Here is a 23685-nt window from a genome sequence, read left to right on the forward strand (position 1 = left end):
CTCTCAGCGCAGATGGGATGGCACATTCATCACATGGATGTGAAGACTGCGTTCCTCAACTGAGTCATTGAGGAGGAGGTGTACATTGAGCAACCCGAAGGCTTTGAGGTCTTCAGCAGCGAGTCGCATGTGTGCAGGCTCAAGAGAGCGTTGTATGGGTTGAAGCAAGCACCACGTGCTTGGTACACATGGATAGACAGCTATTTCACAGGACTTGGGTTCTCCAAGAGTGAGGTGGATCCTAACATATACCAGATTGTGGTGGAGGGTAAGTTGCTTATCATTGTACTGTATGTTGATGATTTGATTCTAACGGGTGATGAGCTGTTGATACTGTCATGCAAGAAGGATCTTGCTACAGAGTTTGAGATGAAGGATTTGGGCCTCCTTCACTATTTCCTAGGATTGGAAATATGGCAGCGCAGTGGTGGACTGTTTGTTTCTCAGGGCAAGTATGCTCGGGAGATACTAGAGAAGTTCAACATGCATGGCTGCAAGCCTGTTGATACTCCTCTTCCTGGAGGTTGGAGGAAGGAGGATGCCACTTCGGGAGAAGAAGTGGATGCCACTGTCTATCGACAATTGGTGGGGTCGCTGATGTATTTGGTCAATACACGACCCGATATATGCTATGCAGTTAACCAGCTTTCACAAGCTATGGTTAAGCCTACCAAGCTCTTCTGGAAGGCGGGCAAGCATGTATTACGCTACTTGAGAGGCACATCAGGATATGGTTTGTGGTACAGACAGGGGGATGAGGTGAAGCTGTGTGGCTTCACAGATGCAGATTGGGCAGGTAGCCCAACGGACAGAAAGAGCACATCAGGAGGGGTCTTCAGTATCGGATCGACAGCAGTTTCTTGGTACAGCAGGAAGCAGAGATCCGTGGCACTCAGTTCAGTGGAGGCTGAGTATATGGCAGCAAGTTTGGCTGCATGCGAGGCTATATGGATGAGGAAGATCCTGGTTGGTTTGTTCGGTTCTCATTTGGATCCTACTGTGATTTACTGTGATAACCAGAGTTGCATTAAACTCTCGGCTAATCCTATATTTCATGATAGATCTAAACATATTGACATCAGGTACCATCATATCAGAGATTGTGTGCAGCGGAGGATCATGTTACTTTCGTACATTCCAACGGAGGATCAGGATGTTGATATTCTGACGAAGGCTCTCACCAGGAGCAAATTCGAATACCACCGAGGCAGGATAGGGGTTGCTGATAATCCATATCTTTTCGAGAGGGAGTGTTGAGATTGCAACAAGATGATGGAGCTTAGTGAAAAGAGTCGCCTTCACTAAGTGGGCCGGCAGGCAAATTATGGCGCAAGTTCTATTTTTTGTCACAGTGTGAGTGATCACAGTGTGAGTGACCACAGTGTGAGTGATCACAATGTGAGTGATCAAAGTCTATTTTTAGACTGGCTGTCAAAAATAGAAAAGTCAAATATTATTGTCTCATAATAATATTTGGACTATAAACTTGATACTTGGAGCACTTCAGTTTGAGCTACAGAGGTGGCACATGCAGCTGTCAGAAGGAAGTACGCTTTTCTTATGAGTCAGTTGAGTTGTTGCATGCATGACTTCAGTTAGAACTTAATCAGTTGAGTTTGGTGGAGTTGATTGTGGAGTTGATGGAGTTGTGTTCAGTTTGACCTGGTTAAACTAGTTGTAATTAGTCTAACTGCAAATAGACTAATGATGAGTTGTTAAACTAATTATTAACTCATGATGCAACTAATGAATACATTAGTTAACTCAGTTGCATGTCAGTGCATGTTCAGTTCAACAGGGACAGGTGGTAGAGAATCAGATTGCTATCAGTTGTGACTATAGTTGTGCATCAGATCTTGCACAATCAAGGGATTGAGTATGCCAATGAGTTTTCTCACGTATTTGCCCAGTATTGTAGCCTATGCTCACGTCTAACAAAGTGTGAGTGATTATTTTGAGGTGAAATATGAGTTTGGTAAACTATTCTCATTAATTCTTGAGCAGGTATTGAGCAGTGGAGGCAGGCAAGCAGTGGAATAGATTTGGAGATCAGATCTTAGTTGTATTGTGTGTAACAGGTGGAGCTGGTACTAGATTGCTTGTGATAAGCATTGTACTTTGTAATGTTACATGTTCTCAATCATTAAAATACAGATAGTTGGGGTTTTTAGCGAGATGCTTTCCCCGGGATACATACTATGTTAATGTGTGAATGCTCTTGATGTTTTATTGTTATTGATGCTGCTATATTGATGATCAACGTAGAGGAGCTTATGTATTGTGTATGTATTCCGCAATAGTACATGATCAGGATAATCTCTATTGAATATGTGTTAAATTATTCAAAATTTCTACATTTTTATGAAATGTCCAATGAAGAAGAAGATGGGAGATGACAAGAAGAAGAAGGGGAAGAAGGTCGTCGGTGTTGCCACTTCTACCAAAATATAATCTCTCTAGGAGATTGAAGGAGGAATTTGCATTGATCTCTCATTTCTCATAGGGTACCATTGATGAGGCTGCATGGTACGTGGACAATGGGGCATTGAAGCATATGACAAGATCACATGAGGTATTTAAGACTCTAACTGAGTAGGACTCGAAGTTGCACATGGTGGTGGGTGACAAGAGTCAGAAGGAGATCTGAGGAACGAGAGTTGTGCCCTTAGAAATGGAGTAAGGACAGGTGATATAAGTCTAGAACGTATTGTTTGTACCATGACTTAGATATAGCGTGATGTTTGTCTCAGCAATCAAGCAGAAGGGGTTTGAGGTCTTGTTCTAAAGTGGGGAGGCAAGACTCAGGGCCAAAGGCTCTAGCTTTGCATGTGTTGTTAATAGAGTTAGAGGGCATGGTCTATATAGGCTAATAGGCAAGCCTATGGATCATGGGAAGAAGAAGGAGGACAAGGTACAGGTTTAATAGAAACAAGTGTAGTTGCAGGCAGGCCTGGAATTTCAAATCCTCTCTGCCTGTCAAATAGAATTTTGTTGACGTTTTTGTATTTTTCATGCCCTTCATTTTACGTTCTACGCAAATTTGTGAATGCCAACCTCCCTTTATCTTGAAACTCTCTTTCAACTACTTTTGCATCTCAATTTTCATTAATCTTCCTCTAAAAGTGTCTTGTTTTTCCTAAGTTAGCATAAACGTGTTAATTGTTGCAATTTTATTCCATAGTAATACCTTTTGTTTAATTCTCTCTTTTTAATCATATAGTCTTTTATTTTCAAATTAAAAGAATAAGTTATTTCATTCTCAATTTTATTTTATGTTATAAAATATCTGACATTAAAAATTATTTCAATTTGCAAAGCGGATTTAAGGATATAGATTTTGTTATTCATATGATAACTTTTTATTTATATAATGAAAAATAATTAGACCTTAATTCCATTAATTTTTATATCTTTAAATTTTATATGATTTTAATTTAGTATATATATGTGCGTGTGTGTGTGTATGTGAGAGAGAGAATTGATAAAGAAAAAAACTACTAAGACTCATACTTAATGCTTTTGACTAAAAGATTTATAATACTGAGATATCCATAATTTGTTATTATTCTATCCATAATTTAATTTTATTCTTATTCATACAAAGCATTATAAATTCTTGAGACTTTTGAAAATATAAGCAAAACAACTAATCCTTACTTCTTATTTAAGAGTTATGTGTTATAACTAGCAATTGTCCCAAAAGGTACAAAGAGAGGCCGATAGGATTATTAAATTGGAATTGTTAAATTTTTTTAGAAGAGTTAATTGGTTTGTGGAAAACCTTGTTTTCTTGGACTGGATCATTGTGCAATTACTTTTCAGGAACACATTGAATGTCTTATTTCATTTTAGAGTAAGTTAATTACCCAAAATCAAGAGGTTAAGTTAATTACCCAAAATCAAGAAACCTCTATAGATGGCCAAGCATATATGAAGAATACATCTCATTCATATGCAATACCAAATCCATCTTTTCTTTTCTCTGAGTAAAATTTCAAAAGCATGAACACATGCCATTTCATATGCACAATAAGCCCAACTTCTGAAATTTCAATGCTTGGATGCATCCCATTCAAAAAATATATCAAAAAAAGAGAAGACAAAAACATAGAACATTTAACAACTCCTACTTTCAAATGCTCATGTTGCTTTGATGAAGAACTTTACTCACTTGCACATGCATGTTTCTCATGATATCATTTGCAATAGTGCTTCTGCTTCAAATCTCTTTAACCTCCACATGCTTGTTTCTCATGATATCATTTACACTACTGCTTCTGCTTCAAATATATCTTTAACAAGATAAAGTTTTATTTCCCTAGTTCAAGCATTTCACATTAGAAAATGTTTGTCCATTATTAATATTCACATTGAAGATGTTTGTTTATGATTATTAATACAAAAAATGCGGGTCCACACAAAGAACCTAAGACTATTACAACATTTCACATTAGAAGATGTTTGTCGATGCTTAATAGTACAGAGCATGCAGATCCATACCAAGAACCTAAGACTATTACATCCTTCATTGAAAAGGGTAGATCTTTTTAAAATCAACAAAATTTGGTAACAATTTCCCCAGGCAAGGCGGAAATGATCCAGATTTGTAATTAGCTTTTGTTTGTTTAACTTTTTGTTCTTTTATTCTAATGCTTTGTGCTTCTTTGATAAGCATCGTGTTACTGATACAAAATTAGAAAGCAGATGATGTTCAGGTGCATTACAAAAATTAAAAGAGCTGTAGAATTTCGCAAGGTTTCCTTTCTGTCAGAGCCTTTACCCTTCACCAAACAAATATTTATGGGAATTGGGGAGGGAGTAGCCTTCTAATGCCTTTAAAAAATTATCTTCAGCTGTCTCTTGATGATAGAAACTGTGGGTATTGCAACAAAGACGACTGATCTGCCACTATTGTTGAGCAGTGACAGCTATAACTGGGGCATAAAGAATTTTGATGTCATCCAGCTCAGCCTTGTTATTGCATTGTGGACACTACTAGAAACTGTGGGTATTGCAACAAAGACGACTGATCTGCCACTATTGTTGAGCAGTGACAGCTATAACTGGGGCATAAAGAATTCTGATGCCATCCACTCAGCTTTGTTATTGCATTGTGGACACTACACATTTACAGAAATAGAAAATTACAATTCCCAAGATTTGGTTGCAACAAAAACATAGAAACTTAATCTTTTTGAAAAAGTTCATAGCCTTACCAGCTCACTTAACATCAAGACCATGGAAATCAACAATTGCGAGGTTGAATAATCTTACCTTGCCAATGTTATTCACATGTCGCTGAAGCCACTTTCTAATACAAGACATGCCAAACATGTGTCCACAAGCAAGAGAGCTGCATTTTCAGTTTTCAATTGTCAGTCTTTGGACATTTGAAAGCTCTTATAAAATGAATAAAACATTTTGATGCAAGGAAAAAAGATAATTTATATGATTTCTGATAACAAGACATAAACATCAAACTAACAAAAGACTACTAGTCTTGACGGAAGCTGGTCGCTTCACTCTTGAAGAAACAACTGAGGAAAGAGAGAATACAGTTTTCTTCTCGTTTCAGTTCAGTGATAGTTGTCAAAGTAGATTGAACTTGAGCCGTTTCTTTCTCAGCTTCCATCTTGACAAATATTTTTCTCTCTCTTTCTTCTCAAAGCTTCCTAACTTTTCTTGCAGAACTTAGACAGTTCCTCGCAAAGAACAAATAATGTTTTCTCTCTGTTTTATTGCTAAGTTCTTCTCCAGTTTCACCTGTTTCAAAGCCCTACCCCTTTCTACAAATGTTTTTGATATGTCAGCGTTTTTCTCTTCTGCCTTTTTCTTTTCTTCAGTTACTTTCTTTAAGGCATCTACCACTTTTTGTAGACAGTCCTCCCTTTCTTGCAGCGTCTTTTCCAATTTTTCCTTCTCACAGGCCACGTTATGCAAATCAGCGTTCCCCCGATTTAGTTACCTCGCATATTTCATATTGTCATCACTCAGCTTAATAAGTTCCCTCGTATAATTAATGTTGCTATAAGTCTGTATATGATCATTGAAACCCAAGAATACGCTTGACGAGAGTCCGTGATACATTTCAAAAATACCGAAGTTAGCAGCAGGTGGAACTGACTGCGAGAATGAGATGTCTATTCTTGTAATGGGAAAATGTTGGGCAGTATTACTAATCCCAAGGCATTGAGTATTAAATTAATGCAACTGAGAATTAGAAGTTTCAGTTACACTGCTCGGAAACATATTCCAGTTGTTTAAAATTCCATGACTCTGTGATGGAATAACCTTGCCCTCTTCAAATTGAGACCGTTGCCAACTGAGTTCCGTTTCCAGGCGAAACAGGAAAATTATTTACAAATTCAGGAATACGTGGCACCGATTCCAAACATTCCAAATAAGGCAAGAGATAGGTCTCTAGTTGCCCATGAGAAGCCTGCACATGATATTGGTAGGGAATGGGGCAAATGACATTTCCATCTTGATTTCTAACCCTGGCCACATTTGAAGTATCAATTAAAAGCGTATTTACACTACCATGTCTCCCAGATCTTCCCACACTCTAGTCAAATTCTTATAACATCCATGAACTACATTGCCCTGTCGGTTGATTCTCGTTATGATACAGTCCTCAATGGAATAAGAAAGAATCCTACCAGAACTACTACCTCCTAAAATGTTCTGCAGCACAAAATCATGGACCTCTCTAGGTTTCCTGACCACAGAACCACCTTGAATGCAGAAAAACAAGCCCACAGAAATCTGCAAGCGTGAGGGTGCACAAACACAATATAGGGGTCCACAACCAAATTACCATGGGCAAAAGTACCCTTACTTTTGTGAACAAAATGTGCCAGGAGATACTCTAAACTGATTACCAGCAACTTGTCATATTTCCTCACTCTTATTTCTTTCACCATCTTTCTCTGCTCCGACTCTGCCCGTCCAGAGAATCCCCTTGACAGGCCCTTTGGAATGCCTTGCATCTGCTAAAAATTCTTGGGGATGATGAAGCAGCCAGTGTTGACATGGGAAGGCAAGATAAAATCGGATCATCCTTTGTGATTGCAAATTGGAATTATTTATCTGCTCTTTTGAAGGTGGACACTGCAGTAAAATTGGATCATCCTTTGTGATTGCAAATTGGAATTATTTATCTGCTCTTTTGAAGGTGGACACTGCAGTGAATAAGATACTTTTGTTTCGAAAAATAATCAAACAGCCATTTGGAAGATGGAACTTTGCAATGCCTGCACATCATTTGTACCAATTGAATATCTTTGTTTATGATCTGTAATTTTTTTATGAATCATTGGAAACAAGAGTAACGGTTTGACACAAGCTATGCCAGAGGTATTATGATTAATACAACTATAAACTAAAATGGTTCAACATAAAAGTAGGGTATAGTTCTCGAGTAAGTTTATTCTAAAAACTATGTATACATATTCCTTTCACAGACAAGAATTCAACATCACATTGTGATGCATTTCCAATCTCCTAAAAATTTTTGGGGCCCAACTCTAGACTATACCTAACTACCCAATACTAAATAGTGGTTGGTTTTCTCTGAGAATGGTCAATTAACTTGCACGAGATGATTGGGAGCACGAAGAAGTATTTACAGATGATGATCATGCAAAGCAAAAGAAATTCTCTTTAATTTTGATCTGTCATGGCCGTAAGCTAGATACATTTGAAGAAACATCTTTGTTAAGCCATGGACAATTAGTATGTAGCTTTGCTTTTCAACTGAAAATACTTAGGCATCCATATGCACACAGTATAGATATCATAACCTACAGCTATCATTAGACAATCTAATTTTCAGACTTGGAACCAGTTATCTTTATCAAAGATGAATGGGGTATTATCAAAAATAATATTCAACAAAATGCATTTTACCAGTTTACTGACCTGCAAATCATGTGACAGCATCCAGATGTTTTTTCAACAATTTGTCCACATTTTCCATTCAATTCATCTAATTCCATGGACATTGTCAATTAAAGCTTTTTTGTGATAGCAGGTGCTGGATTAAAGGCTTTTTGATCAGGTGTACTAGTTTATGTTGATGGGTTTATCAAGAATGCCATCCAAAATGTGACAAAGCTTTCCTCAGGTTCATATTAGGTTTTGCTTGGAAAAATATATAGATAAATACCTCAGGCTACCAAAACAGTGCCAGAACAAGAAAAATATAACTAATCACATAGTCTAGATATAATTATGTTATTAGAGAACGTATCAGGGGAGATGATTGTTGGACCTACCAAGACTCTCTTCATGGACGAGATCTCGACAGGACTTGACAGCTCGACCATGTATCAAATAGTTAAATGCCTACAACAGTTTACCCATCTCATGGATGCAACAATTCTCATGTCTCTGTTGCAGCCAGCGCCAGAAACATTTGATTTCTTTGATGACATAATACTCTTATCAGAGGGGCAGATTGTCTACCATGGACCTAGGGAGAATGTGCTGGAATTTTTTGAAAGCTGTGGTTTCAAATGTCCTGAAAGAAAAGGCAGGCACCACAGACTTCCTACAAGAGGTATTCAGGTTATAAAATTTCAAAATATTTATTTCTTTCATCAAATCGGTGCTTTCTAATTCTAATCGTACATTAGACTTACATTACCTCGCCAATATCCCATGGTTACAGGTTACATCTAAGAAGGATCAAGAGCAATACTGGGAAGCTAGATCAAAATCATGCTCAATGAACCTATAGAGAGGAACCTAGACTAAGAATCTCACACTGTTATCTAAGAGAACAAAAAGGAAATTTCTTCCATATTTCCCCTTTTGGCACATAAGGGAAGATTCATGGGAGAATTCATGCGTATTTTGTATATGCCTTTCCTACCTTTTGGATAAGTCTTTCATCATTTTGAACGAGATCCAACCCAATTATAAGGGCTGATCAAATTGCATTGGTGTCTATAACTAATTTCTTTCAGGTAATACTAATTGATAAGGTTTCATTAGCAAGTGCTGCTAATGAATGAATGTAGAACCCTTTCATATATTTAGTTCTTAATGAATGTAAATATCTCACTCATGGTATTCTCAATTGATTAAAAATATTAATGACCATTCATTGTAGCAGCAGAATTGACATTTCAAGGGAGGTTTTTTTCACCCTGAAGGCCTATTTGGATGTCAACAAAATATCAAGAGGCAAAGATTTAATAGTGGTAAACTTTGCAGAACAAAAAAATAATCCATCAAATGTAACCTTTTTAATTTAATTGTTGTTTTTCTTTTTGCAAGAAAAAACATCATTGCAGGCTTTTATTTTGAAGGGAAAAATATCAACCAAGTATTTGACAATGACAATCCAAATGTGTTACTGGAAGTGCTGACCACCTTATATTTTGGACACGAATACCGCGGGGGTTTAGAGATAAAACCAACTTACCTGTTTAATAAAACGAACACTCCACAAAGAATAAATGTTCCCGCCACAAGAAACCATGCACCAAGTACCAAACTGAGAAACAAAGCAGAAACAGATAATCAACAGGGCAATGTTTAATGGTTTAATTTATCAAACCATATCTTCATGCATTTTTTATACTCGTGGAAAAAAAAGTTTTTCTACATATAGAACTTACAAGTAAACCAGAGTCTTGAGTCCAAGAATAGAAAATACTGCCAACCAACAATCACAGGGATCAGATTAGTTCAAAAAATTAAGTAAAAAATAATAATAAGGAAAACAGATTTAAAGTTCAATAAGCGCAAATGCTCAGACATAAAATTGAAGTCCCAATCTTATGGTGCATTTGGGTATTAGAAACAGGTAGTAAATCATACAAAGTCCAAGAAATGCCAGAACCAGCATTGCTGCAGCCACCACAATTAAGGTAAATCGCCTGGCTCAGGAAAATCACAGCTTATTAATGCAAGTAATAAAACAAAGACAAAACTGGATTAATTAATCCAGCAGCACAACTTCTCAGATGAGTAACTCTGACATGCAAGTTAAAGATGTTGTTCCAGAGATGCTTACACATTCTCCAGTACATCCCTTATTGTCCGAGAATTGTCTTTGGTTCTGGACTCCAGATCATTTGCTGCCCTATTCAACTTTCTATTCAAATCATCAATGTTTTGTTGGTCACTTACAGGAAGGAACACTTGGTCTACGCCCGTAGTTTTTGCAAGGTCAAGATACCCTGACACATTTCTTAGGCTTTGGACTGTGAACTCGGACTGATCAACAACATAATCCAAGGTATGAGATATATTGCGATGAAACTTATCCTGTCCAACATAAAGCAAGATGCTCCCGGCTCTGCACACATCAAGATGAACATATCAAGATGAATAACCCTCAAAGAGACATGGAAAGCTTTAAGGCATAAGAAAGATTATGTTAAGGTCAAAGAAATGGAAGACAAGAAAAATATATTATCCAGATGCTCCATTTACAACAAGTACAACAAAAGAATCAGAGCACTGGCATTCATCATAGGTCAGGATAACTACACAATGAAAAAGGAACAATTAGAAAAGAATTTCCTTAATAACTTATAAAAATCAAGTCTTTGGGTCTTGAGATCCAATGTAGAGCAACATGGGCTATCAATGGCCTGAGGCTACTTTGATGGAGCTCAGATAGGTTGACATCCAAAGATAACACAGGACTCAATCATGGCATTTTAACGCAGGTAACTCCAAGTTTGAGAAATGATGAGCCCAATAAGTGCCAACCATCATTGCAGAGGATGGCAATCTGGATTAACAGAAGGAACCTTCACATTATTGCCAGGAATTAGCAGAAGGCGTGTTTAAACTTTAATCATGCTGCTTGTGACAGAAGCTATCGAAGGACAAAAGCATATTTTGATGGAGCTCGAATATGTTGATATGAAAGATAGATGCAGGGTCAATCGTGGCATTTTAAAGCAGGTAACACCAAGTTTGAGAAATGGTGAGCCCAAATAAGCGTGAGCCATCATCACAAAGGATGGAAATCTAGACTAAGAGAAGTGACATTGGTTTTATTACCAAGAATTGGCAGAATCTGTGTTTAATCATGCTGTTTGATACAATGAAATAAGCTGCAATCACCCCATCAGGCATCAGAGCACTGGCATTCAACATATGCTAGTCCCGTATGCTAAGAACAGAGGTCACAGAGCAGCGTTGGTGTTCAATAGGAATCTTGTCCCAAAAATAGAGATCTTCAAGGCCTGTTTTGCAAAAGAATGGCTTCTTGTCAAGCGGAATTCCTTTGTTTATATCTTTAAAACTGTACAGGTGAGATGCTTCAGACTATAATTTTGTCTGATTTGAGATAACTGATGCGTTATTTCAAAATGTTAATCTTAGATAAGGATCATCAGCACAAGGTTAAAGGATATCTTACTGGAACCATTTCTCTTTGCAGATTATGATTGTTGCCTTCATTGGAGCCACTGTATTCTTGAGGACTGAAATGCACCATAAAACCTCAAGTGATGCTAATCTGTACCTTGGAGCGCTCTTTTTCAGCCTACCCATTTTCGAGAGCACTAACCTGCAATTTAAACAGAACAGAGGAATTCTGAGAACCTGGGAACCTGGGAAACAGAGAGCTGTACCTGCATTAAAATTCACATCGAGTCCTGTGTTGGTTATTTGTGGTCTCATTGCCACTGTCAGTTGAAGGAGCCGCTACAAAGTTTGTAAATGCTGCGAGATTGTCGTAATGGAAGCCTCCAACAGTTGGAGGAGGCGGTGAATCTAACGGTTTGGTCTATCTGGATTGGAGGTCAAAGGCGGTGTAGAGATGTGAGCTCGGAGTCAGAGAAAGCAGGAATAAACAGAAATCACGACAGATGCTACCAAACGGACGGAAACCCAGAAGTTCTCGGCACTGAGAATAAACAGAAGTCCGCCGAATATGGATGCCAGATGTCAACCTGAAATTGAAGTGAACGACGAAAGTCTGTTTCATAGGAAGGCCTATCGGCCTAATTATATTAAATTGAACTTCAATTTCATTCAATCATTAAAACAATTAATTTATAAAACAACCCAAAATATATTATAACTAATTAAATCAATATTAAACCTAAAAAACACAATTAAATTATTTTTAAAAGTCCACCAAAAGTACAATTAAATTATTTTATAAAATACACAATAGCATTTTCATTTTTTTTAAAATAAGAAAAGTCTCCAACCTCAAGTGCATACCACTCACTGAAACAACTAAATTTTTATTAACCTCAAACCATGTACATTCATAAAACTCATAAAACTAGCCGCCTCAATCAAACATACAACCTCAACAATCACATTGGGAGTAAGTCCTAGCATTTCTTTAACAAGTCAAAAACACCTCAAAATACTTCAGCAAGTCAAAAACACCTCAAAATACTTCAGTGCTTTACTGCACTGATAGAAACGATGTAAACTATAGACATTTTAAACCCTGGTTGGGCATGCCAGTGGGATCAGGATGGCCTCTCAACTCTTGAGGAAGTGTGAAGTGCATAGATACGCTTATGTCAATAAATTTAAAATTTTGTGTGGATTCAATACTATTAGCATGAATGCTATCTCAATCCATTTAAATTTGAATATGTAAAGTTTCAAAATGCACATGACAAGTTCACATAAATAAATAACATATCAAATTTGGAATTTGATATATGCAATCAATCATATTATTATATAATAATCATTTAAAAAACTTATAATCATATGGAGTCTTTTTAAAAGATTATTCAATGTTTTTAGTTGAGACAACAATTTGGTTATTAGGATTGTACAAAGTTTGAACCCTTAACCAATTTAGTTATAAACACGCAAACTCTAACTAGAAGTGATTATGGGTGTTATTCGACATTGCATTATACAACAAATTAACGTGAATTGTATAGATAAAAGTCAATTGCATTCAGTGTCCAAAAATAAAAATATTTTACCAAAATTTTTATGAGTATTCCCAGTTATAGAGCTTGAGAGTGCAGAACAATTGTTGGAAACTTGAATTCCCAGTGATAAATATTTAATGCAATTATGCTTTATGGCGGAGTTGTGGATTTAATATGGGCAGGCTGGAGAGATTGAGAGTTACTTGTATTTAAACTTATGCTAAGTGGAAAATAACTCAAATGGTATTGGTATTATAATTTTTGACGGTTTAAATTTGAAATCAGACGTCATTTTGACGCGTTGCAGATATAAAAGAGACATCATATCTGACGGGTTAAATTTTTAGCTTGCCGTCAAATACGTCTTGAAACCCAAAATACGTCTTACAAGACATCAAATTCCAGGGTTGGTTGCAGGCTTTACAAGAGAAGGTACAAGTTCCAGAGAAGAAGGTCCATGTTCTAGAAGCTCAGAGGGAGTCGAATTTTAGAGGGAGCTTGCAGGTTCAGAGGGAGTCTTTGCAAGCCAAGAAGAGTGTGTGGTCAGTGGGAGCAAGGGTGCTCCTAGAGTTGCCAAGAAGGAATCATGGAGAGAATGGAAGACATTTCAGGAGAAGAATGCTACATGGATTGATGCAATTGTGGGCATGAGGAGTCGGGCGAGTTTTAATAACAGTGGTGATGATGATGAGCTACTTCCTAGTCTTGGAAGTACATCCCTTGCTAAGAGGGAGTGTTGATTTTTGGTAGCTTGGGAGGCACTCGAAGCCATAGGGTTTGAGGTTTGGAGGTTGAGCTCCATAATAGGGCATTGTGGGCTTGGAACCCAAGATTTGGGCTTTGCACCCAAGCTAGTGGGTGTGAATCCATGAGTAGTTTCGATGATTTGACACTTGGAGGTGTTAGAGGAACCTTAAAGGAGAAAGGAGCAACAACATTCATATATGTACTTGTGCTAGTATTTTTCTTTACATTTACTTTCTGCGTATTTGAATTGTGAAGGTTGCAGTGGAATTTATTTGGATATTTGTTGTAGAAACACTGTGAATAACTTATTTCTGAATTAATAAGTAGAAGAAATAATATCAATCATTGCAGTTAGATTTCTAGTTAGAATTTTTCACACGAAAATGGCCTGATTGGCCCTCCTACAAGACAAGTTGGCCAAGCTTCTAGAGGCACCCATTCTGCCTCTCAAGACACTATATATACACCATTTCGTCCTTCTCCTTAAGCAAGTAACTCGAACTTGAGAAGTCAAATCTGAGGCAAAAAAGAAGTCGCATATGAGGCTGAGAAGAAGTCAAATATGAGGCCAGAAAAGAAGATAAATCTGAGGCAAATAAAAGAACGAATTTGTGGTAGAGTTTATGAGCTTCCCTGGGCAACAAAACCGAGCCTTTCCTGAGAGTAGAAGAAGGTCGAATTTGTTGAGCAGCAGATCGTCTTGTCTAGTAGGCAGTTTAACTAAGTGTGACCAGGGCTGTAAGTTTGACTTTTGTTTGACTTAGATGTATTTCTGTTTACTTGAACAGTTTTTCTATAGAAAAAGGTTTTCGCGTTTTCCCTAAATGGTTTTTCCATAGTAAAAATCTTATATTTTCGTTTGGTTCTCTTTATGATTCCATTGTTTTACTATTAAAGATCTTCTGTGTAATTGCTTAATGACAGAGGTAAATACAAGTGAATGAATATCATTAAAAGTAATTATCAGTTACGAAGACTATGAAACCTCCACGGACTTTGTGGCCCCACCAACAGTTCTACTGCTGAGGTTGTGCTTGATCAAAAGAAAGCCATGGGAACACATCTCATCCGTTTCATCGACAACTCCTCATCGTGAATTGGAGATTATTGATCCCTGCCATGTGAGAGCTTTCTGCAAGTCTAAATTAACAGTTGCTAAATTCAATAATTGAAAGTCTCTTTACAAGTATTACGCAATTCCTTGTTATAGGCGATTCCTTGGTCAAGTCAAGAAGGATTAATTATAATTTTGCAGCTCAAACCAAAATGTGAAGAGTCGTCCCAGAACCCTAATGTCAAGAAGGATTAATTATAATTTCTCAGTCTTGAATTGAATTGCACTGCTTTTATTAATAACCAAAATCCAGTCGGTGGACTAAATTCAAAATCTCTCCATGCAAAGTGCTCAATTTTCAGCCTAGTTTCAGAACTCTTAAACAAGCATCTTTCTTTAAACATGAACATCTTGTCAAGATAATCCTAAATACTAATATATATTGACACGCAGCATCTACACATGTAAGAAGTAGCAAGCCATAAGCTGAAGCCAAAAAAAAAGTTCTTTAAGATTGCAGAAAACAGAAGAATATCTCACAATGATAAGGACAGATCCAACGTTCACCTGAAGCAGGACGTTGTTGTTTTGATTTGGTAAGAGAATTCACATATTCCAATTCCGGCACTCTTTGGGGACTAGAATTTTAATCAGGAGTCTTGCAAATCAATGAATTTGTTGACAGTGGAGCAGCAGATGCTTCATATTTCTGGCTTCCCAGCCACCTAAACTTCTGCTTTGGTTTCTCACCAGAATATAGGTACACTGTAACTTCCCGCAGAGACGGGAATACATAGCCAGTAGATTTTTGGACATAATACTACAGTAAACAACCATTTAGCCAGTAGATTTTTGGACATAATACTACAGTAAACAACCATTTAGCCAGTAGATTTTTGGACATAATACTACAGTAAACAACCATTTTATTGGTGTAAATAAAAAGGAGACATAATTTATCCATTATGACCTAAGTTTCTTTACAGAGCAGCTCAAGCGTACGCCGTATTGAACGCTAAAAATACACCTTATCCTTTGACCCTGCTGTCGCTCCAGATTCTCGATTCTCGGTATCTTATCTCCGTTATCCATCCTTTACGAAACCACACCACTCGGGAAAAAGAAAAGAAAAGAATTCAAATAGCCATCGCATCCGGCCTGATCGCTTACCGATGGCGCCATACTCTGTTTGGTAACCTGCCATTCGCTGGTTCCGAAACCTGTTTCTGAAGGCTTGGGAGCAGTATTTTCTGTGCTTTCATCTGAAATTTGAACAACCATCTCTGGAAGCAACACTATTTCACCAGTTGACACTAATCCGTCATGTTTTGAAAGAAGATTGTCATTTTGTCCTGGAGCATGAAGCCTGCCCTGGCTAGTTGGTGTGAATGAAGTGGCCAAACCGTCATCTAGGGCGGCCTTTCCAGTTACAGGGTGGAACAATTTTTGTTTCTCTTCTGTATTTCCTGAACACATTTTACTTGTATCTTATCTTTATCTTATCTCCGTTATCCATCCGCTGCTTCCTGCCTCTTCGTTCCCTTGCGCTGGAATCGCCATACGGGCCTGCATGGGATGCACTCTGCTCTAGAGCCTCTGTTTTCCATTTCAAACGCCTGAAACGGGGATCGAGAGTCAAAAACCCATTGAAATTTGTACACAAAAATAATTAAATGACTTAAACTGAGATACCAGTAAAGAAATGACTGATCTATTTAAATGAACCTACCTATATGAACTCATTTCTAACGCCCTGTGACTGAAATTCAAGAATTTTGTTCAGACATCCGAAATCTGGAATAGATTCTGGGCGACATTTTATCAAGTTCTTTAGACTTGTAATTTTTAAGCGACAATCTTCCGCCAGATGAACTTTCAATACTGGATCATTTTAGAAAATACATGTAATGAACTGTATTTGCTTAATTTGTTCAGTGGAAAGCATTTTTTTCTAAATGCATTTGAATGGATACACAATAGGTATGAATATTAAAACTATATGCTGCGCTTCATATTAAAATTCCGTGGCCGTAACTTGAAAAAGTGAAATTGGTGGGTAGAAAAAGAGAAACGCGTATGGAAGATTGGCTTTTCAAAACCCAACTTATGGAAGATTGTGCTTCGCGTATGGAAGATTGGCTTTTCAAAACCCAACTTATGATGGAAGATTGTGCTTCGTCTATTGCTTTGTTTTTGGCAACCCAACTGATTGACTTTGTACGTTGTGTCTTGGTTGATTGTTCAAACCGGACTCAGTGATTCGGTTTCTCTAAAATCGACTAATATATATATTGATCTACTAACGCATAGATCTGATCTGAGCTAAGAATGTGTAGATCTAAAGTTCATTACAATGCTTTTTATTTACATTTTTCTTTTTTCAATCGTCAGGCTAAAATCTAAATCCAAATCATAATCACAATATACATATGTTACTCTACAGATCAATTTCTTCTCAATAACTTACCTTCAACCTGCAGAGGAGGAGTTGTTCTAGCAGTCCCTCATATATTCTTTTCTCGGCCTTGAATGTTAGGAGAAATAATGCATCTATACAACTACTCTTTTTGCGAGTTGGGCATTGTTCTAAGAACATCATCAAGCTCTCCCTCATCAACCTCTGCGTCTTTCTCCGGAGAATCATAAAGAGTTGCTTCTCCTTCCTCTTCCTCTTCCTCTACTCTTTCTATTTATATCATTAGGGTTTTCTTCTTATACTTAAATATCTTTACTCTTTTTATTCCCGATTAGGGTTTTCTTCTTATCTTTATTTTTTATTCTTTTTTATTCTCGATTAGGGTTTCCTTCATATACTTAATTATCTTTACTCTTTTTATTCTTTATATATACATATATATGATTGTCCACTAAACCCTATACTAGCATGTTCTAAAACATCACGTTATTCCTATTCTAGAGTGTTCTAAAAACATCATGTTAATTTTAATTGGTATAATTGTAAAATGCTAAATTTATAAAATTTTAAGTTTATGTTGCTTAAAATATTTCTAACTAGTTTTGCACCTTTTATTTCTAATTTGTAATGGGACTTAGACTTATTGGCATCATGCTCACTTCCATGTACCTTTTGGCTATGCATCTACTCCCACTATAGTTGTGGACATCAAAGCTTTTATTAGAATGCTTGAGTTTTTGTCAGCATGTCCTTCACCCCAATATTAAAGAAATTAAAATTTTCTATTAACATGTTCTTTTTCTTATAATTGTTAGTTTATGCCTCTAATTAGTTCAAGACCTATCGTCTCCATCAACAAGGTTTTATCATCATGCAACCACAATTTTAGAGTCCAATGGTTGGCCCTTCCATTGTTACTACCTACATGATTAATATCTGAATATTATCATGCACAGTTAACTAGGTGGTTTCCCATATACTTTGCCAAAAATAAATTTTGAATAATTCCATATCCAATTATTGATATTTAAATATTATTGTGCATTGCCAACAATAGATTTTGAATAAATTATATATCCAATGACACTGTCTTTCATTATTTTGTTTTGTTTATTATGTGTTAGGTAAGAATCAAGGTTGTTAAACCTAGTCATGGAGCAATCAATTAAATTCTTGATTGTGACTTGTCTAACCTAGCTCACTCTTTCTTAAGAAGACATACTAGTTTTTCAGAGGGTTGTTAAACCTAGTCATGGAACAAGCAATTAAACTCTCGATTATGACTTGTTTAGGTTAGCTTATTATTTCTTTTGCTAAAGAATAAGAAGACATATTGGTTTTTCATATATCTTAATCTTTAAATTTGACGCTCTAGATTATGACTTGTTTGGGTTAGCTCATTCCCTCTCTCACCAAGGAATAAGAAGACACTGTAGTTTTTTTTTCACATATCTTAATCTTTAAATTTAGTGTTTGCTTAGTCATTCCAATATTTCATGAACACTTACCTTAAATTTATCCATAGAAAATAAATAAATAAAAAAGAAAATGGTACATTTACACTCCAATATTTCATAAAGACTTACCTTAAATTTATCCATAGAAAACAAAAAAATGGTATATTTACACTCCCTAGCTTATGGGAATGTAATTATGAGCATACAAAAATGGTTGCAATATATTTATCTTATTAAATATTACATTTCCTCTTACTTTTTTACCTTAGTATATGGCCATTTACAAATGGAAACTTAATAGTGGGTATTTTCTTGTCCCTCCATCTCCTTTTCTACATAGTGGGATTAAGATTAACAATTAGCTTTATAAAGTCCCCATATGGAGTGGTAGGGATGCAAAAGGTGGGGAGGTGTGTTTTCTCCTTCCCACCAGCCTACACACCTAAGGGAGGTACCAACATACCCCATTAAGTCATCATTCCTATCAATCCAAAGCACAAGAAACCACACTCAGTTTCTATACTCTGCGTGATCGACAATTAATTTGTGTGAGCAAGGGACGTTGATGAACATGGAAGAGGATACGAACGGACCAAAGAAATTGAATAGGAGGTGTACCAGGTTGCAAAGTAAGCATGTCACCTCGAGATTTCACACCAAGGAAAATCGTAATTGGTAGTAGGGGGCGGGCATTCAAGTTAATACTACACTCATGGAGTTGGAAATTAACTCTTTTGTTTAGCGTTCAGATTAATTATGAGACACCTCCTTGGGGACGAACACATTGTGTTATGTAGGCGCATGGAATCTCCTCTTCTTAGGCTACTGAAGGAAGAGATTTGTTGGAATTCTCTCCTCATCATGCATTCTGTGAAGGTGCTTGGGAATTTTTAAGTCCACTTCTAGGGGATTCTATTTGGATGGGAATCTCTATAATGGTTTCATGAGAATGGGGTCATGTTGAAGCAAAAAAATTCCTACAAGATCTCTTCCCTCCTTAGCAAGCCACCTCCAAAAAAAAAGAAACTGTAATTATGTTTGGTTTGTTCAATAGCAACTCTGAGAGATTATTAGTGGGGAACTCTATCTAATTCAGTGGGTCACGAAGTCCAGTCCTAGGAATCAGAAGATGAAGAGCCATAAACTCTGGGTGTGAGAACAACAGTTCGAGATAGAAGGCAACTCGAAAGGTATAGTCCATCTACTTTCTGTTCAAATTTTGCTTTATCTATTACTGATGATGATAAGGAAGCAATAGACTCAGAGAATGGAAAACTCTGGAAAGAGGCCATGGTTGATGAAATGGAATCTTTGCACAAAAATGAGGCTTGGGATCTGGTGGAGTTGCCGGCTAGAAGGAAACCCATTGACAGCAAAAGAGTGTTCAAGAAGAAGACAAATGCAGAAGGAAAGGTGGAGAAATACAAAGCTCGGTTAGTAGCAAAAGGTTATTCCCAAGTGCCGAGAATTGATTTTGGTGATATTTTTTCTCCTATTGCCAAGGTAACTTCTATTAGATTACTTTTATCTATTGCTACTACTTTTGATTTTGAGGTAGAACATATGGATGTGAAGACAACATTTCTTCACGGGGATCTGGAAGAGGAGATCTACATGAAGAAACCTGAAGGTTTTGTGGTGAAGGTAAGAAAGAAATGGTATGCAAGTTAAAGAAGTCTCTGTATGGGTTAAAACAGTCACCAAGGATGTGGTATCAGAAATTTGATACATTTATATGGGGATTTGGTTTCACCAGAAGCAAAGCAGATCACTGTGTGTATTTTAAATTAATTGGTGACCGTGTTATTTATCTCGTCTTGTATGTGGATGATATGTTGTTGGTTGGAAATGACAAAGAAATTATCTAGGATTTGAAGACCCAATTGTCCTCCAAATTCGACATGAAAGATCTTGGTGCTGCAAACTATATTTTGGGCATGGAAATTAAAAGAGATCGGGTAAAGAGGAAGCTCGGATTAAACTAGAAGAAGTATGTCGAGACAATACTATAGAGATTTAATAGGCAAGATAGTAAACCAGTGAAGGTTCCTATTCTTGTAGGTGTGAAGTTATCTGCTGAATAGTGTCCCAAGACACAAGAAGAGGAAGAGGACATGTCCCGTGTTCCACATGCAAGTGCAGTCGGTAGCCTGATGTATGCGATGGTTTGTACTAGACCAGACATTGCACATGTAGTGGGATTATTGAGCAGGTTTATGTCAAAACCAGCGGGTTTTTAGGTATTTGCATGGCACTAGTGGTTATGGTTTGTGTTACTAAGGAAGACTAGGATTGGATAGAGTTTTGGATATCTGTGGCTTTGTTGATGCGGACTGGGTTAGAGATCTGGATTAGAGAAGATCTACAAGTGGGTATGTGTTTAACCTATTTGGAGGTGTAGTTAGTTGGATGAGTAGGAAACAATCTGTAGTGGCACTATCAACTACAGAGGCAGAACACATGGCAGCCACTCATGCAAGCAAGGAAGTAGTTTGCTTGCAAAGATTGTGTTCAAGTATGGGGTTAGTACAGGGAGCTATAAGGATAGACTGTGACAGCCAAAGTGAAATTTTCTTGGCAAAGAACCCTGCTTACCATTCAAAGACAAAGCACATTGATGTTCAGTATCACTTTATGAGGGATATGATAGAAGACTAAAAGGTGTTGCTGGTAAAGGTGGACACTTTGAAGAATACTGCAGTTGCATTGACAAAATCTGTGAGCTCTAAGAAGTTCTCTTGGTGTAGAGAAACAATGGGCATTGCAGGGCTGGATAAATGACTTAGCTCTCTTGTGGCCCCTTGTGGAAAGAAAGCAACAAGTGGGAGAATGTTGGGTTGTGTTATATTCTTTCCACGACTAGCCCACATAGTTAACCGGGTGGTTAGAAGGGGGGCAGAGCCGCCCCTTTGTTGCGCCGATTGTGTAGTGGGGGGAGTCATAGTGGGTTTGAGGGGTGCAGGTAACCCCACTCTATGGGGTCCTTTGGTTTTGGACCCTATCTAGGTTGGGCGGACCCACCTATCGTTTTGTGCATGCTTTTCGCACATGGTTTTAGATGCGATGGTTTTCGGTCCATGGTTTTGGACGCAATGGTTTTTTGTCCATGGTATTGGATGCTTCGACATGTATAAATATGTATTGTAACATTGAAAGGAAAATAATGAAAAATCAAGCTGGTAGTCCCGGTTTTGGGATCCAGGGGAAAATCTTTGTGTATATGTGTTTTATGTGTTATGCTCTCGCATTGTTTATTTTATGTGTTTTAGAATTCATATGTAGGTAATTTCTGTATGGGGTTAAAACTTATAGATATTGGTGGCCACCTGCCTATTCCACTTGGACCCCGCCATTGTTTGTTTCAGTTTCCTTATTTGTAGCACAATTTATTTTTTTTGACAGTTTTTTGGGTCCTGAACTTACGGAGTCGTTTTGATGCCCTAAACGATGTTTTTGGGAAAAATAGGACCAATAAAAATTTGAACCCACATCAATCATTCAAAAGTTGTAGTCCCCGAATAGATATTTCTAACAAGGTATTGTGCGCATCAAACGAAGATCATATGCCAAAGTTACAACCTCAGGAAGTTGATGTACCAATTTACCCAAACGGGGGCCATAGTTTGGTACCTCATCTCCTAAGGTTATGCTTTTGGATGTTTAGGGTTTTCCATTGTTTCTCAATAATAAATAGGCCTTTAAGCCTCATTGTAACACAATTCAGAGGCATGTAGCAACCACATCTCTTCTTAGAGATAAGCTACCATCACCCAAGCTAGTCTTATTTCCATTCTGTTTGTAAGCATATTTCAAAATTTGATATTAATGAAATGAAGTGTTATTTCTATTGCATCTTTGTATTTATGGTTATATCTATAATTTGTTATGTTCATGTTTAAAATGGATCAGCGGTATCAGAGCAATATGCTATTTCTCTATTTTTATTTGCATGTCCACAACGAAGTCAAGATATAAGGAGTCAGGGCTCGATCTGGTTGAACCTTTGCAAGATTAGCCTCACAAACCCTAACGGCCACCCATGGGGGAAGAAAAGAAAGACGAGGGGGCAGGAGATCTTATCAAAATATTGCTCAAGGAGGCCCTCGAGAAAAAAAGGAATGCGATGATGGATAACTTTGCCTAGATCCTTCAACGATTGCCCACCGGCGGTGCATCCACATCCACTAGCCACTTTAGAGGCTCCACTCCTTTTAAGGTACAAGTAAACTTTGACATTCCCATATTTGAGGGCCAAAAAGATGCAGATGCTGTAGATAAATGGTTAAATATGCTAGAAGAATATTTTTCTTTTCATGATTTTTCCAACTGAGAAAAGATTACATCTACTCTTCTCAAAATCACCCCCAACGTCTAAGACTGGTGGGAAACCTATTGTGAGCAGAAGGATTAAAGTAAGACCTCACTATTTTCAGCCGCATCCACTTGGAACTCATTCTGGGGTGCCATCAAGGAGCAGTACTACCCTATCGGGAGCTATGTAAATACATAAAGTGGAAAACGCTGCAACAGGGAAGGGACCAAGATGTGCTAGAGTTTACCAATGTTTTTCATACCCTTCGCACGAAGTTGGGTATCAAGGATTTTGAGAAACATTTGGCACTCAAGTATTGCAGCTGCCTACATAGGTACCTCCAGGATGAAATGGAGTTCCTGGACATCTCCTCGCTCGAAACGGCATACCGATATGTTGTCAAGATCGAGCAAAAGTTTAAACAAAAGAAGAGAGACTTTGGATCTATGAATCTGAAGCAAGGGAAAGGTGCCCCCAAATCGCAGGACAAAGGACAACCCGCTAAAGCCACGAGAAAATAATAACACTGCAAAGTTGAAGAAGGACATGGGAAAGTGGTGTGAGTTCCATAAGAGCTCCACTCACAACACAAGTAAGTGTCGAGCCAAGCAGTCACTGGTGGTCGAGTTGAAGGCTTCAGAATCATATGCATGTTCTGACTTTGATTCAAAACCTGACAAGGGAAATGATAAAGGGAAGAAGATTATTGATGCGCACTGAAATGCCACCATATCCACCACAAAGATCCAGAAGGAGGAACTCGAAGATCCAGAGGAGGAAGAGCGCCTCTCCCACTCCCAAATGTGGGTAAAGGGTTC

General features: G+C 37.5%; 1 protein-coding gene across 3 annotated transcripts; it reads right to left on the reverse strand.

The window, feature by feature from the left end:
- Positions 1-4466: 4466 nt before the first annotated feature.
- On the reverse strand, positions 4467-16790 carry LOC149257349 (uncharacterized). Of its 3 annotated transcripts, XM_089414091.1 has the most exons (9): positions 16412-16790; positions 15250-16298; positions 11387-11536; positions 10025-10309; positions 9829-9887; positions 9627-9663; positions 9431-9502; positions 5275-5353; positions 4467-5120 (listed from the first exon to the last, which is right to left on the reverse strand). In XM_089414091.1, the coding sequence occupies exons 3-9, from the start codon at positions 11518-11520 to the stop codon at positions 5058-5060; spliced, it is 729 nt and encodes a 242-aa protein (XP_089270217.1). In that variant the 5' UTR covers positions 11521-11536; positions 15250-16298; positions 16412-16790; the 3' UTR covers positions 4467-5057. The 3 variants fall into 3 exon arrangements, with proteins under 3 accessions (XP_089270217.1, XP_089270213.1, XP_089270215.1); XM_089414087.1 differs by lacking the exons at positions 15250-16298; positions 16412-16790 and having other exon boundaries at positions 11387-11997; XM_089414089.1 differs by lacking the exons at positions 4467-5120; positions 15250-16298; positions 16412-16790 and having other exon boundaries at positions 5222-7253; positions 11387-11991.
- Positions 16791-23685: the final 6895 nt, after the last annotated feature.

Source organism: Pinus tabuliformis, chromosome 6 (assembly GCF_031772625.1).
Source record: "Pinus tabuliformis cultivar Carrire ecotype Pingquan chromosome 6, CPIR1, whole genome shotgun sequence".
Lineage (NCBI taxonomy): Eukaryota > Viridiplantae > Streptophyta > Pinopsida > Pinales > Pinaceae > Pinus > Pinus tabuliformis.